General features: G+C 43.1%; 1 protein-coding gene across 4 annotated transcripts; it reads right to left on the bottom strand.

Annotated features, from left to right (window-relative positions):
- Positions 1 to 7079: 7079 nt before the first annotated feature.
- ZNF32 (zinc finger protein 32) lies at positions 7080 to 11842 on the bottom strand. 4 transcript variants are annotated; one of them, XM_044240046.1, is made up of 3 exons: positions 11768 to 11842; positions 9285 to 9424; positions 7080 to 8028 (listed from the first exon to the last, which is right to left on the bottom strand). In XM_044240046.1, exons 2-3 carry the CDS (start codon positions 9352 to 9354, stop codon positions 7277 to 7279), a joined length of 822 nt encoding a protein of 273 aa, XP_044095981.1. In that variant the 5' UTR covers positions 9355 to 9424; positions 11768 to 11842; the 3' UTR covers positions 7080 to 7276. The 4 variants fall into 4 exon arrangements, with proteins under 4 accessions (XP_044095981.1, XP_044095982.1, XP_044095980.1 ...); XM_044240047.1 differs by lacking the exon at positions 11768 to 11842 and adding an exon at positions 11568 to 11664; XM_044240045.1 differs by lacking the exon at positions 11768 to 11842 and having other exon boundaries at positions 9285 to 11280.
- Positions 11843 to 12381: the final 539 nt, after the last annotated feature.

Raw genomic sequence — 12381 nt, 5'->3', positions numbered from 1 at the left:
AAGCTACTCTTCGACTTAACGTTTCTACTTCTTAAAATCCAATAAAGAGTAAAGAACATCTTTACAGGACTACGGTAAAGAAAAGTTGGGGTCACCATAGTCTCTATTACCAGGGCAATGATTAAATTAAGATACATGGACTCATTGGACCACCATGCAGTCATTTAATATATAACCATTACAAAGCATTCAATTAATCGGTTAACATTTAATGAGTTAATTTTTTGAAAAGATTTATCTATTTATTTGACAGAGACCACAAGTAGGCAGAGAGGAGGCAGAGAGAGAGAGGAGGAAGCATGCTCCCTGCTGAGCAGAGAGCCCTATGTGGGACTCCGGGATCATGACCTGAGCTGAAGGCAGCTTTTTTTTTTTTAAAGATTTTTATTTATTTACTGGACAGAGAGAGAGATCACAAGTAGGCAGAGAGGCAGGCAGAGAGAGAGGAGGAAGCAGGCTCCTCACTGAGCAGAGGGCCCGATGTGGGGCTCGATCCCAGCACCCTGGGATCATGACCTGAGCCGAAGGCAGAGGCTTAACCCACTGAGCCACCCAGGCGCCCCTGAAGGCAGAAGCTTTAACTCACTGGGCCACCCAGGCGCCCCAATGAGTTAAATTTTTTGGAAGATTTTATTGATTTATTAGAGAGAGTGAGTGTGAGCAGGGGGTGGGGCAGAGGGAGAGGAAGAAGCCAACTCCTTGCTGAAAGGGGCTTGGTCCCAGGATCCTGAAATCATGACCTGAGCTGAAGTCAGATGCTTAACTGACTGAGCCATGTTGGTGCGCTTAATGAGTTATTTTTTTTTTTTAAAGATTTTATTTATTTATTTGACAGAGATCACAAGTAGGCAGAGAGGCAGGCAGAGAGAAAGGGTTGGGGGGAAGCAGGCTACCTGCTGAGCAGAGAGCTGGATGAGGGGCTTGATCCCAGGACCCTGGAATCATGACCTGAGCTGAAGGCACTTAACTGACTGAGCCACTCTGGCGCCCTTAGTGAGGACATTTTAACAATATTAATTTTTCCATCCCTGAGCCCAGAATGTCTTTTCATTTATTTGTCTTACTCAATTTCTTTCATCAATGTCTTATAGTTTTTAGTGCACAGGTTTTCTCCACCTCTTTTGTTAGATTTATTTCTAGATATTTTATTCTTTTTGGTGCAATTGTAAGTCAGATTGTTTCCTCAGTTTCTCTTTCTGATTGTTATTGGTGTACAGAAATGCAACAGATTTTGTATATATATTTATTTTCTATGCTTGACTGAATACGTTTACTAGTTTTAACTGTGTAAGGGCCTATTTAGCCAGAGCGGCTCCACCTTGATTGAACAGCCATTTTGTTGTTTATGCAGTAAAACTTAAACTGACCCTGCCACCAGCCCCCCCAGGGGAACTTACTTAAAAGTAAGTGTGGGCCCCCGCCTTTTGGGTGCCAATTCTGATCAAGGTGATAGGCTAGTTCAAATAACTACTATGGGGTGAATTGTAATTCAATTGGCCACCCATGTGTGACCTAGCATGACTGTGCAGCTTTCTCTGTGTGTTATAATCTCATTCGCCACCTGTGTGTGGCCAGGGTCAACCACATGGCCTTTGCTCTATAAAAGTTAGTCTGTAAGGCAGGGAGGGTTCGCTCTCTCTGTAAGAGGCGGCCCAGAACGGTTGATTTGATTCTCCGTGCTTGGCACGAAATAAAGCTTTGCTTGACCTTCGTTTTGTATCAGTCTCACTCCTTTGATTACGGACCTAACAGCTGGTTTTTGGTGATGTCTTTGGGTTTTCTTTTCCTTCTTCAGAGAGAGAGCATGCATATGGGGGGGGGTGGTAAGAAGGGAATCTTCAGCAGGCTCCATGCCTAAAGTGGAGTCCAATGCAGGGCTGGATCTCACAACCCTGAGATCATGACCCAAGCCTCAATCAAGAGTCATATGTTTGACTGAGCCACCCAGGCGCCCCTGGGTTTTCTATATATAAGATCATGTCATCTGCAAATAGTGACAGTTTTGCTTCTTCCTTTCTAATTTGAAATAAAATGCCTTTTATTTCTTTGTCTTGCCTAATTGTTCTGGCTATGATTTTCATTAATATGTTGAACAGAAGTGGGGAGAGTGGGCATCCTTTTCTTGTTTCTAATCTTAGAGGAAAAGCTTTCAGCTTTTTACTCTTGAGTATGATGATGTTAGCTATGGATTTGTCATATATGGTCTTTGTTATGTTGAGAGTTTTTATTATGAATTGATATTGAATTTTGTCAAATGTTTTTCTGTATCTGTTGAGATGATCATAGGATTTTTATCTTTCATTTGGCTGATGTGTATCACATTGATTAATTTGTGGATGTTGAGACGTCATCCTTGCATCCCTGGAATAAATCCTCTCAGTCATGGTGTATGATCTTTTATTTTTATTTTTTTATCTTATATTTTTAAAAGATTTTATTTATTTATTTGCTAGAGACAGATCACAAGTAGGCAGAGAGGCAGGCAGAGGTGGGCAGAAAGCAAGCTCCCTGCTGAGCAGAGAGCCTGATGCGGGGCTCCATCTCAGGACCCTGAGATCATGACCTGAGCTAAAGGCAGAAGCTTAACCAACTAAGCCACCTAGGCGCCCAGTCCTGGTGTATACTCTTTTAATATATTGTTGAATTTGATTTGTGAATATATATTTTTAAAAGATTCTATTTATTTGAGAGAGAGAGAGAAAGAGAAAGAGAGATATTGAGAGAATGAGTGGGAGGAGGGGCAGAGGGAGAAGCAGACTCCCTGGGGAGCAGGGACCCCCCAATGCAGGACGCCATCCCAGGACCCTAGGATCATGACCTGGGCTGAAGGTAGATGCTTAACTGACTGAGCCACCCAGGTGCCTCCGCTTTGTGAATAGGTTGTTGAAGATTTTCGTATCTATGTTCAGCAGGGATATTGGCCTGTGGTTTTCATAAAATGAGTTTGGAAATGTTCCTTCCTTTTTTAATTTTTGAAAAGTTTAAGAAGGACTGGTTGTTATCCTTTAAATGCTTGATAAAATACACCAGTAAATCGTCTAATCCTGCATTTTTGTTTGTTGAGAGGCTTTTGATTACTGATTCAATCTTTAGTAATCAGTTTGTTCCGATTCTGTATTTCTTCATGATTCAATCTTGGTGGTTGTATGTTTCTAGAAATTGATCCGTTCTTCTAAGGTGTCTAATTTGTTGGCCTATAATTGTTCATAGTAGGCTCTGTCTCAACAGAGGCTTAACCCACTGAGCCACCCAGGCGCCCCTGAAGGCAGAAGCTTTAACTCACTGGGCCACCCAGGCGCCCCAATGAGTTAAATTTTTGTATTTAAAATTTCTGTGGCATCAGTTGTAATATCTTCTCTTTCATTTCTGATTTTGAATCCCCTTATCTTTTTTTCTGGGTGAGGTGGTGGCCACCAGAGAAAGGGGATGCCCTCTGGGTTTCACCCATAAAAACCAGCATACCAGAGACATGTGCAAGTATGTCTCTGGGAAATATTGGTACTGTGGAGCACAGCAGAGGGAGAATGAAGATAATGACTGCCCTCTGAGATCTCTGAAGAGAATTATAGTGTGCCCTTGTATGTTTAATTAGCACCTCCCCTTCAGGCCACAGCTATGAAGATAAGCTAATAAACCTCTTTCATGGAAAGACTGAGTGCCTTGTTCTGTTGTCTCTTATTGTGCTTTGAGGGTGGTAGCTAGTTAAGAACTAATTCTCCATTGGTTACAGTTCTGTGGGCCCCTGAACATAAGCCCCACTGGCTGGCTACCACAGCCAGGTGACTAGAGTTGTTCCCCTGGGCCACAGCTGCAAGAATTGTTGTGCCAGAGGAGGGTATAAGCTGTTTTCTGGGAATTACCCGTGAGCTGAAGTGAGGCAGAGGGAGCCAGCCATCTTCCATCCCTGGAGATGCAAGGCCCCTAGATGTGTGTTAAATTAAGATGCCTGTGCCTCAGAGCACCTGGATGGCTCAGTGGGTTAAGCCTCTGCCTTCAGCTCAGGTCATGATCTCAAGGTCCTGGGATAGAGCCCCGCATCATCTGGCTCTCTGCTCAGTGGGGAGCCTGCTTCCCCCTCTCTCTATGCCTGCCTCTCTACCTACTTGTGATCTCTGTCAAATAAATAAATAAAATCTTAAAAAAAAAAAAGATGTCTGTGCCTCAGGCCATCACTTTAAGAAAATAAGTTTCTTTCATATGAAGTCTGAGTACCTCTCAATTGGCTGCTTCTGAGCTGGTCCCTGGGGTGAGTCCAAGTGTGAGAGCTCTCTAAGAGTTGTTTTTCAGTTCACTCTTGTGGGTCTCATGAATGTGAGTCCTCTTGGTTTTCAAAGCTAGTTGTTTTGGGGACTCATGTCTCAAGTCTTAAAAGTTGAAGTACCTAATGTGGGACTCAAACTCTACTCCTCAGAAAGAAGATCCAGGTTGTGGGTTCCCTCCTGATTGTGGGTTGGCTGCACCAGGGGTAGGATTTATGGCAGTTGTCTCAGCTTCTCCTACCAGCTTCAATACGAGTTTTTTATTTGTGTTATCTGTAGGAGTGACTCAGCAAGTTTTCAGGTTTTTTTTTTTTTTTTAAAGATTTTATTTATTTATTTGACAGAGAGAAATCACAAGTAGATGGAGAGGCAGAGAGAGAGAGGGGGAAGCAGGCTCCCCGCTGAGCAGAGAGCCCGATGTGGGACTCGATCCCAGGACCCTGAGATCACGACCTGAGCCGAAGGCAGCGGCTTAACCCACTGAGCCACCCAGGCGCCCAGGTTTTTTGTTTTTTAAGAGGAAATTGTCCCATAGGTAGCTGTAGAGTAGGTTGTCTGTGTGAGGAGGTGAACTCAGAATCTTCCTACATTGTCCTCTTAAACTAGAACACTCTTTTGTTGTTACTTTAATGGAAGCAGCCAACAATCTTTAGAAAGTTAATAATATCTGTATAAAAATAGGAAGAATATTTATTTTTAAGATTTTATTTGTGATAGAGCGAGAGAGGGAACACAAGCACAGGGGAGCTGAAGAGGGAGAAGCAGTCTCCCCGCTGAGCAGGGAGCCTGATGCGGGTCTCTGTCCCAGGATGCTGGGATCATGACCTGAGCTGAAGGCAGACGCTTAACCACTAAGCCACCCAGAAGTCCCAGGAAGAATATTTTTAAAGATCTTTTATATTTTCTGACCTATTTACTCTTTATTATAAATACTCATTTCTTTTCTGCAGAACAAGGATTCTAAGATACCTATATATAGATTATGTATGTATGTATGTATTTGTCTAATCATGCAGAAACTTTTCACACTTTAAAGAGCTCTTCAGACCTATTCTTGGAAGTCATGTGCCATCAGTGCTGTTTTTTGTGTCTGAAGCAGTTACAAGCCTACCCAGATTCAAGTGGAGGTGAAACCAATCTCCATCTCTTCATGAGATTAGTGTTAACAGAACTTGTGGGGAGCGTTTTTAAACTGCCTCATTGTTACTGAATTATCTAATAAATTTCTTACAGAGCAGGACTGCTGGAGACCAGCATTTACTTCTTCACGTAACTTGTATCTGGGTTAATTAATCTATACCTTGCCTTCTGTTTTGTCAAAAGAAATGTTTACTTTTAAATCTTAAGCTTTCTCATGAATCGTGAATCATAATTTCGTGTTTTGGTTTAGTCAGTAAATCTTGAGTCATTCTCCCAGATTTTTCCTTTTCTTTTCACAATATCTTTTTAGAAAATGTTATGTTCTATTATTGCTGTATAGTAAATAACATAAATATTTAGTGGTAGAAAACCATAGCTTTTGATTTCTCTAATGACTTTTTGTGTTAGGAATTTGAGAAGTCTGTTCTTACTTGGGGCTCTCTCATATAGTTTTTGTCAGATGTCATATGGGGCTCCAGTCATCTTAATGTTGCACTTGCCTGGACATCTACAGTAACGCACTCACGTGGCTAGTAGTTGATGCTGGCTGTCTGTTGGAGCTCAGCGGAAGCTGTCAACTAGAGCACTTACATGCAGCTTGTCCATTATAGTGGCCTCAAGATAGACTTTTTACATGGCAGCTGATTTTCTCCAGAGTAAGCATCTCAAGAGAATCAGGCAGAAACTTTTCACACATTTGAAGGGCTCTTCAGACCTATTCTTGGAAATTATATAGTATCAGTTCTGTTTTTTGTGTTTGAAGCAGTCACAAGCCTACCCAAACTCAAGTGGAGGTGACAGACCCCCATCTCTTCATGAGATAAGTGCTAAAGAACTTGTGTGCAGTATTTTTAAACTGCCTCATTGTTTCTAAAGTATACCTTACAGATAAGAAAATGCATAGACTCCCAGTTAAGTTCAATGAATTTTGACAATTGCACAGACCCATGCATCTACCTCCTGAAATAAGGATAGAGCATGTTTTCACTTTATAAGGTTGCCTTGTGCCCTTTTTAAGTCAGTCCTTACTCAGTTCCCTCCACCCATAGTTAGCAACTATCTGAATTCCATTAGTTCTATTCTATTAGATGAGTTTTCTAGTGTGTGTGTGTTTCCACTCAACATAAAGTTTTGAGATTCTTCTATATTATTGCATATATTAGTTGTATGTTATTTTTTATTGCTGAGTCACATTTCATTATATGAACATACCAGCATGTATTACCTTACCTATTGTTGGATATTTTGGGTTTTGTCCAGTTTATGACTATTATGAATTGGGATGATATCAACATTCTTGTATACATCTTCAAATGGTATCAGGGTATCTTTGGGAGTGATATTATATTACTATTCAAACCCATAGTATTTCTAAAGTATTTCTGTGCCCAAAGACCTTTGATATAATTTACCTCTCTAGATGATAAAGATTTGCTACCAAGCTCTTTGGGATGAATTCTTCCCTTCTTGAATCCTGATACAAGATTGATTTGCATATGTAAAGAAAAGACCGTGGGATTCATAAAGGGTTGATTTAAACAAAAACTAACGATGTCAACTACAGATTGAAAATCTGTATCTGTTATACATAGAACAATCTCCCATGTATGCTCTAGATTAATGGAGGTACTTGGGGGAACTTAGGTCAAAATAAACTGACAAATTATGAAACATATGTGATAATGATAATAAACAAGACATTTATTTTTCATACTTATTTGGGGGAAAGGAGAAAAGTCAGTTTGCCCTACCGAATGATGGTCTTTCTGAAAGAGTCTCCATTCATTCCATAGCATTGGATAGGTTGCTTGATCTGAGTTTTTTTTTTTTTTTTTAAACTTTTAATTCATAAAGAGAACTTCCTTTGAAGAGGGTGGTCAAAGGGTGAGTCTTTGTGAGCAGCTTCGCTGGTGCACAGCCAGACTCCCTCTCTGAGTGAAGCTTTTCCCACACTGGCCACACAGATAGGGTGTCTCTCCTGTGTGGATTTTGCCATGCAGGATACAATTGCCCCTGGTGTGGAAACTCTTCCTGCACTGTGTGCAGGCATAGGGTTTCAGGCCTGTGTGGACTCTGATGTGAACAATTAAGCTTCCTTTCTGACTGAAGGCTTTTCCACACTGATCACATCTATAGGGCTTTTCTCCACTGTGCACTCTTCTATGAACAGCAAGGTTACTTTGATTCCTGAAGCTTCTCTGACAAATAGCACACTCATAGGGTTTCTGTCCAGTATGAAGTCTTTCATGAACGGCCAGACTACCTCGTTGACTAAAGCTTTTCCCACACTCCTTGCACTGATAGGGCTTCTCTCCTGTGTGTATTCGCTGATGTGTAACAAGATTGCCTTTGGCCCTAAAGCTTTTTCCACAATGGGTACACTCAAAGGGCTTTTGACCAGTGTGGATTCTCTCATGCAAGGTTAGACTGCCTTTTTGCCTGAAGGATTTTCCACATTCCTGACACTCATAGACCCTCTGTCTCACTCCAGGTGAATCTTCCTGTAGTGTCTTAGAATCTGGGGATTTTTGTTCCAGCTTCTCTCTTCTGAAAGAATTCTGGAAATCCCAGCTTGAGGATCCTGTGGCCTCAGAGTGATCATATTTGTGGTGGGCTTCTGTCATCACATCTGGTAAAATGAGAGGGAAGTCATGTAAGATGCACCAATATGCTGAGTGAGAAGAATAGGGAAAAAAGAAACAATGCTTTGAATGCTTATTATGTGCGAGACATTACACTGTGAACTTTGCATAGATAATTTAATCATGAAAACCCTATGAAACCTTATCCTACAGATAAGGAAATGAGAGCACAGGGAGGTTGTCACAGATCTTGCAGTTAGCTAAGTGTAGAGTTGGGATTCAAACACAGGAATGCTCCCAGAAGTATACTGTCTCTAAATTTAGTTTAATTTAGCCTCCCAAAGAACCTGTAAGGTAGACATGTTTATCTCCTTTTTATAGACAAGAATATAGGCTCAGAAAAATGAAGAAAATTATATAAGATCAAATAGAGTCCCATAACCAAGTTTTCTCTGACTCCAAGATAGGTATGGATCCAGATTGTGCAGGACCTAAAACTTTAAGATTCTGGAGGCACTCCATTAAGAAAAAGTATAATATAAAAGTAGGTAGAGGGTTCTGAGAGACCAATACATGAGAAATCATCTCTGTACCAATCTGTTTTCCTGACAGTGGACTAAGCTCCAGGACATCAGAAAATATGTACCAGAATCTTTGGAACATTACATCTACTATCTCTAGTCCCAGTAACCCTGCAAGGTAGAGTTTACTGTTCCCTTTTACAGATGAAGAGCCTGGAGCTCAAGGAAGTTAAACAATTTGTCTGATACCACAGATCAAGCTAGGACAATTATAGAATCTGATCCAAGGAACTTTCCCCTTTAATATTCATGCTATTTCAGTCTACTAAGCTATGGTGGAACTGAAATCAATTTTGGTTTGGAAGTTATTCTCAGACACTTCCTATGCATGCTGACAGTGTTTTTCATAGTGCCCTGCATCTGAGCCTGCTACTGCACTTTAATTATGGGTCCATTAATCACTATTAAGTTTTCTTGGAGTCATCCTAGGAAAATTTTCTCTTGCCTTATTCTTATTCAACGATTATGCCCTGATGTTAAGCTACTCGTTCATTTTCTCAGAGACTACCTCAAAACTACTCCATATCAAGATCATTCTCTTGCTCTGTTTCTACTGCTATTTCTAATTCTAGCTTGCAAACTTTCCCTGTAACCCCCAGGAATGGTGAACTCCTCCAAAGGAATGTCTCCTCTGCTTCCTCAGCCTACTGATCAGTGCTTGAGTACAGGGATACTAAATATTGTGATTTAAGGGCATCTCAGTGATCAACCGACTCACTCACTGAAAAACGCTACATTCTGTGCATATCTTCCATGACAATCCAGCAGGGTAGCTGTTGGAAATCCAAACATGTCCACGCCTGCTGTATGACTTTAATTACCACCTCTTCATATGATCCTTCCATGGGCTATTCTTGAACACCTGAGGAGGAAAAAACAAACAAACAAAAAACATAAAAAGAAAAACAGGAAAAGGCAAGAGAATTGATAAGTGAGAAGGATAAATTTGAGTGTGAGTAAATGGAAGAAATCTGGATTGCCTGATGTAATCTTAGCCACCTATAATGTAACCCAAAGTTGGTCTAAAGGTACCATGACCACATATAAATAAGTCAAGATGGAAACAGGAGGTGGGAAGCACAGAACACATATATCTCTTCCTGCCAATCCCAAGATAATGGTCACTCCTGTTTGTACTTTAGCTATGGCATGTGATTGGGATCTCCCACTTCCTTCCCCCACCTAACCACCTGCGCTTTTATACTTCAAGCCTCCAGAGGAATTCAGAATTTTAAAAAACCAACATTTCAGCCTTCATGATTCATTCTATGATGAAAATGGCTCCAGGTCTCCCCTCCAGTTCCCCCCAAGTTATAAGGACAAGAGATCTCATGTCTACCTTTTAACAATATTTAGGAGGGTCCAGATCCAGAACCACCCCTCTCCTATTCTTCAGGATATGAGAATACCAATTCTAAGTGTAAGTACTTGCCAATTCTAGGAAAAGAAAGACCTTCTTCAGACTCCCAAAACCAAGCCCAAGGCCCTCCAACTAGGATAAGTCATACAGTCAGTAAGGTATCCAGGGTGGGCAAAGGATGAAATTCAAGACTTTTGAGAGTCTATGCCCTTAACCTAGACAATTAAGAGCTGGTGAGAATTTTTATAAACTGGAACAGAATGTAACAATGCTTGATAGGACTTTACCACTCTTCAAGATCCTATGAATCCTCTTGTTCCACACTCTCTCCCCTCCCTCCCCCCTTTTTTGAGTATTTTCTTCTTACTTTAGGATCCTAATTACTAAATTCGTACACTTTATGCAGTGGTTCAGTGCATAATCTTTATTCCCCTCCCAATATGTTTCATCAAAATGCAGGCCTCCTGTTTTAATGAAATAGCGGTGTGATGCTACAGTGGTTTTGTTAACCTGAACATCTGGTCTTGACAACTGTACGTTCTGCCACATTCGTTCTGACTGGAGAGGCATTCATTTTAAACTTGTATTTGGAGCTGTCACCTCCAATCTGGAGTAGAGGCTACAAAGGAATCCTCTATGATATCCTTATCTATGATATCCTCTATGATACTGCCAGGATGCTACAGGAAGTTCATTTGTTCAAGGTGCTACTGCTTAACAACTGCACATCCATCAGGAGTCCCTGGAAAGTGCACGAAACCTAAACCCTGCTTAAGGTCAGACTCTGTCTCTGGGGAATCCAGCAAATAGTTTGGTCAGAACAAGTGGGTGGAATTTACAACTCTGCTTCTCCGCATGCTACGAGATCTTCCAACAAGTAACAACTCAGCTGCATCTCAGGAACTGCCTTGGTTAATAAATGGGGATTGTTTTATTTTTCTCCTTAGGTCACAAATCTGAGTAAATAATTTCCTGAAAAATTTGAAGTGGCTTTATTAATAGAAAATTGCTTTTCCTATCAAAGGCTATTTATCCTTTGGAAAAACTCAGAATAAGGCCAGGAGATAACTTGGATTCTTGCCTTGAATCTCCCCTACCCCTATCTATACAGCCTTGGGCAAGTAACCAAACAGCCCTGGCTCTATTTCCTCTCTAACTAAATAGGTTAACAATACTGTCATATCAGGTAGCTCTCGGGAGAATAAAAACCAAATGTGAAGAATCTCTGATGGCACCTACAGACTGAATGCCTAAAGTGGAGAGCCCTCAAAGGGGGTAAGCTTTGCTGTCTTTGGAACCTCTTGGGCGATAGTCTCAGGTTTAGGAGATGAGGGTGGGGGTGATTATTTTCTCTACACATCTGAATCCATTTTGTTCTTCCTCCCATTCTCCACCTTAACAAGGCTGTCCTCTCTCCCATTCCCCCTCCCTAGACAGAGCAGCCCCCACCCCCCAACGTTTTGTGAAATCCTCTCTGCAGGCCCCAGGCACACCTGCCTGTGGCCTCCCCCTCCCGCGTCTCCAGGGTGCGGGGCCTTCACACATGCTCTGTCCTGCGGAGCGGTGGTCGGAGGGGCCCCTGCTCCCCCGGGTACACTCTCCCCTCCCGCCGCAGGCGCCCCCAGGCCCGCCCTGCGTGCTGGACCTCAGCATCCCGCTCTCCAGTCCGGCTGGACCCTTCTCTGCGGGCCGCACGCCTCTCCCCTCGCGGGCGGCCTCCCTCGGGGATCAGGCCGGCCAGGCCTGCTCTAGGGCAGCGGGGGCCGAAGAGGGCCCGGGGGCCGCGGCCTGCCCACGCGGCCCCGCCTAGCCGGGCTCACTGACCCGGCCGGCGGCCTCACTCACCGCAGCGGCGCGCGCCCGCAGACAGACAAAGGCCGGCGCCGAGCCCACAGCAGCGCCGGCGCGAGCGGACCGAACTACAACTCCCAAGAGGCTGCGCGAGAGCCCGCCCGCCGGGTCCTGGGCCTTGGCTGGCCTGGCTTCTTGGAGCACTGTGGGAAACGTAGTTCCGTGGCGCGCCCTGCTGCTCGGACTCTGAGGGTCCCGACCGGGCGGGGCTCTTGGTCGGATCCCCTTTGTGCTGTAGGCGGAGGCGTTCTGTCCACCGTAGTAGTCCGGGGAGTGAGGGAGGCATGCAGCCGCTCAGATTAGGCCTGGAATAACCGCGTAGTAAAGCCGACCGGTGGGCCAGGAAATCCGGAATCCAGGGTTCTTGAGGATTTCACGGAAGGAAACAAAATCTTGGGGGAGAAAAGCCTTGGGTGCATTGGGGTTATGTGTTGAGCTGCTGCTTGAGCAAAGACTGGGTCGTAGTTCAGGCTCTGAAGCTAGGAGCAAATCTGTCAAGTAGAGCCTGTGGGTATTAGTAATTTGACATAGCTGGAGACTTTCAAGGGTCTGAGAGGAGGATACTTTCGTCTGGTGTAGAGCTATTCCTTTCAGATCTTTTTAGCAAG

This window comes from Neovison vison, chromosome 2, assembly GCF_020171115.1.
Source record: "Neovison vison isolate M4711 chromosome 2, ASM_NN_V1, whole genome shotgun sequence".
In the NCBI taxonomy this organism is placed as follows: domain Eukaryota; kingdom Metazoa; phylum Chordata; class Mammalia; order Carnivora; family Mustelidae; genus Neogale; species Neogale vison.
The sequence above is the reverse complement of the archived record's forward strand: the minus strand, read 5'-3'. Positions and strand labels throughout refer to the sequence as shown.

What these genes read in the sequence shown, in the direction of transcription:
- ZNF32 (XM_044240046.1), bottom strand. Translation starts at nt 9,354, where the DNA reads ATGTTTGGATTTCCAACAGCTACCCTGCTGGATTGTCATGGAAGATAT. An exon ending in ACAGAATGTAGCGTTTTTCA is followed by an intron (nt 8,029 to 9,284) that starts GTGAGTGAGTCG and finishes TCATTTTACCAG; the next exon opens with ATGTGATGACAGAAGCCCAC.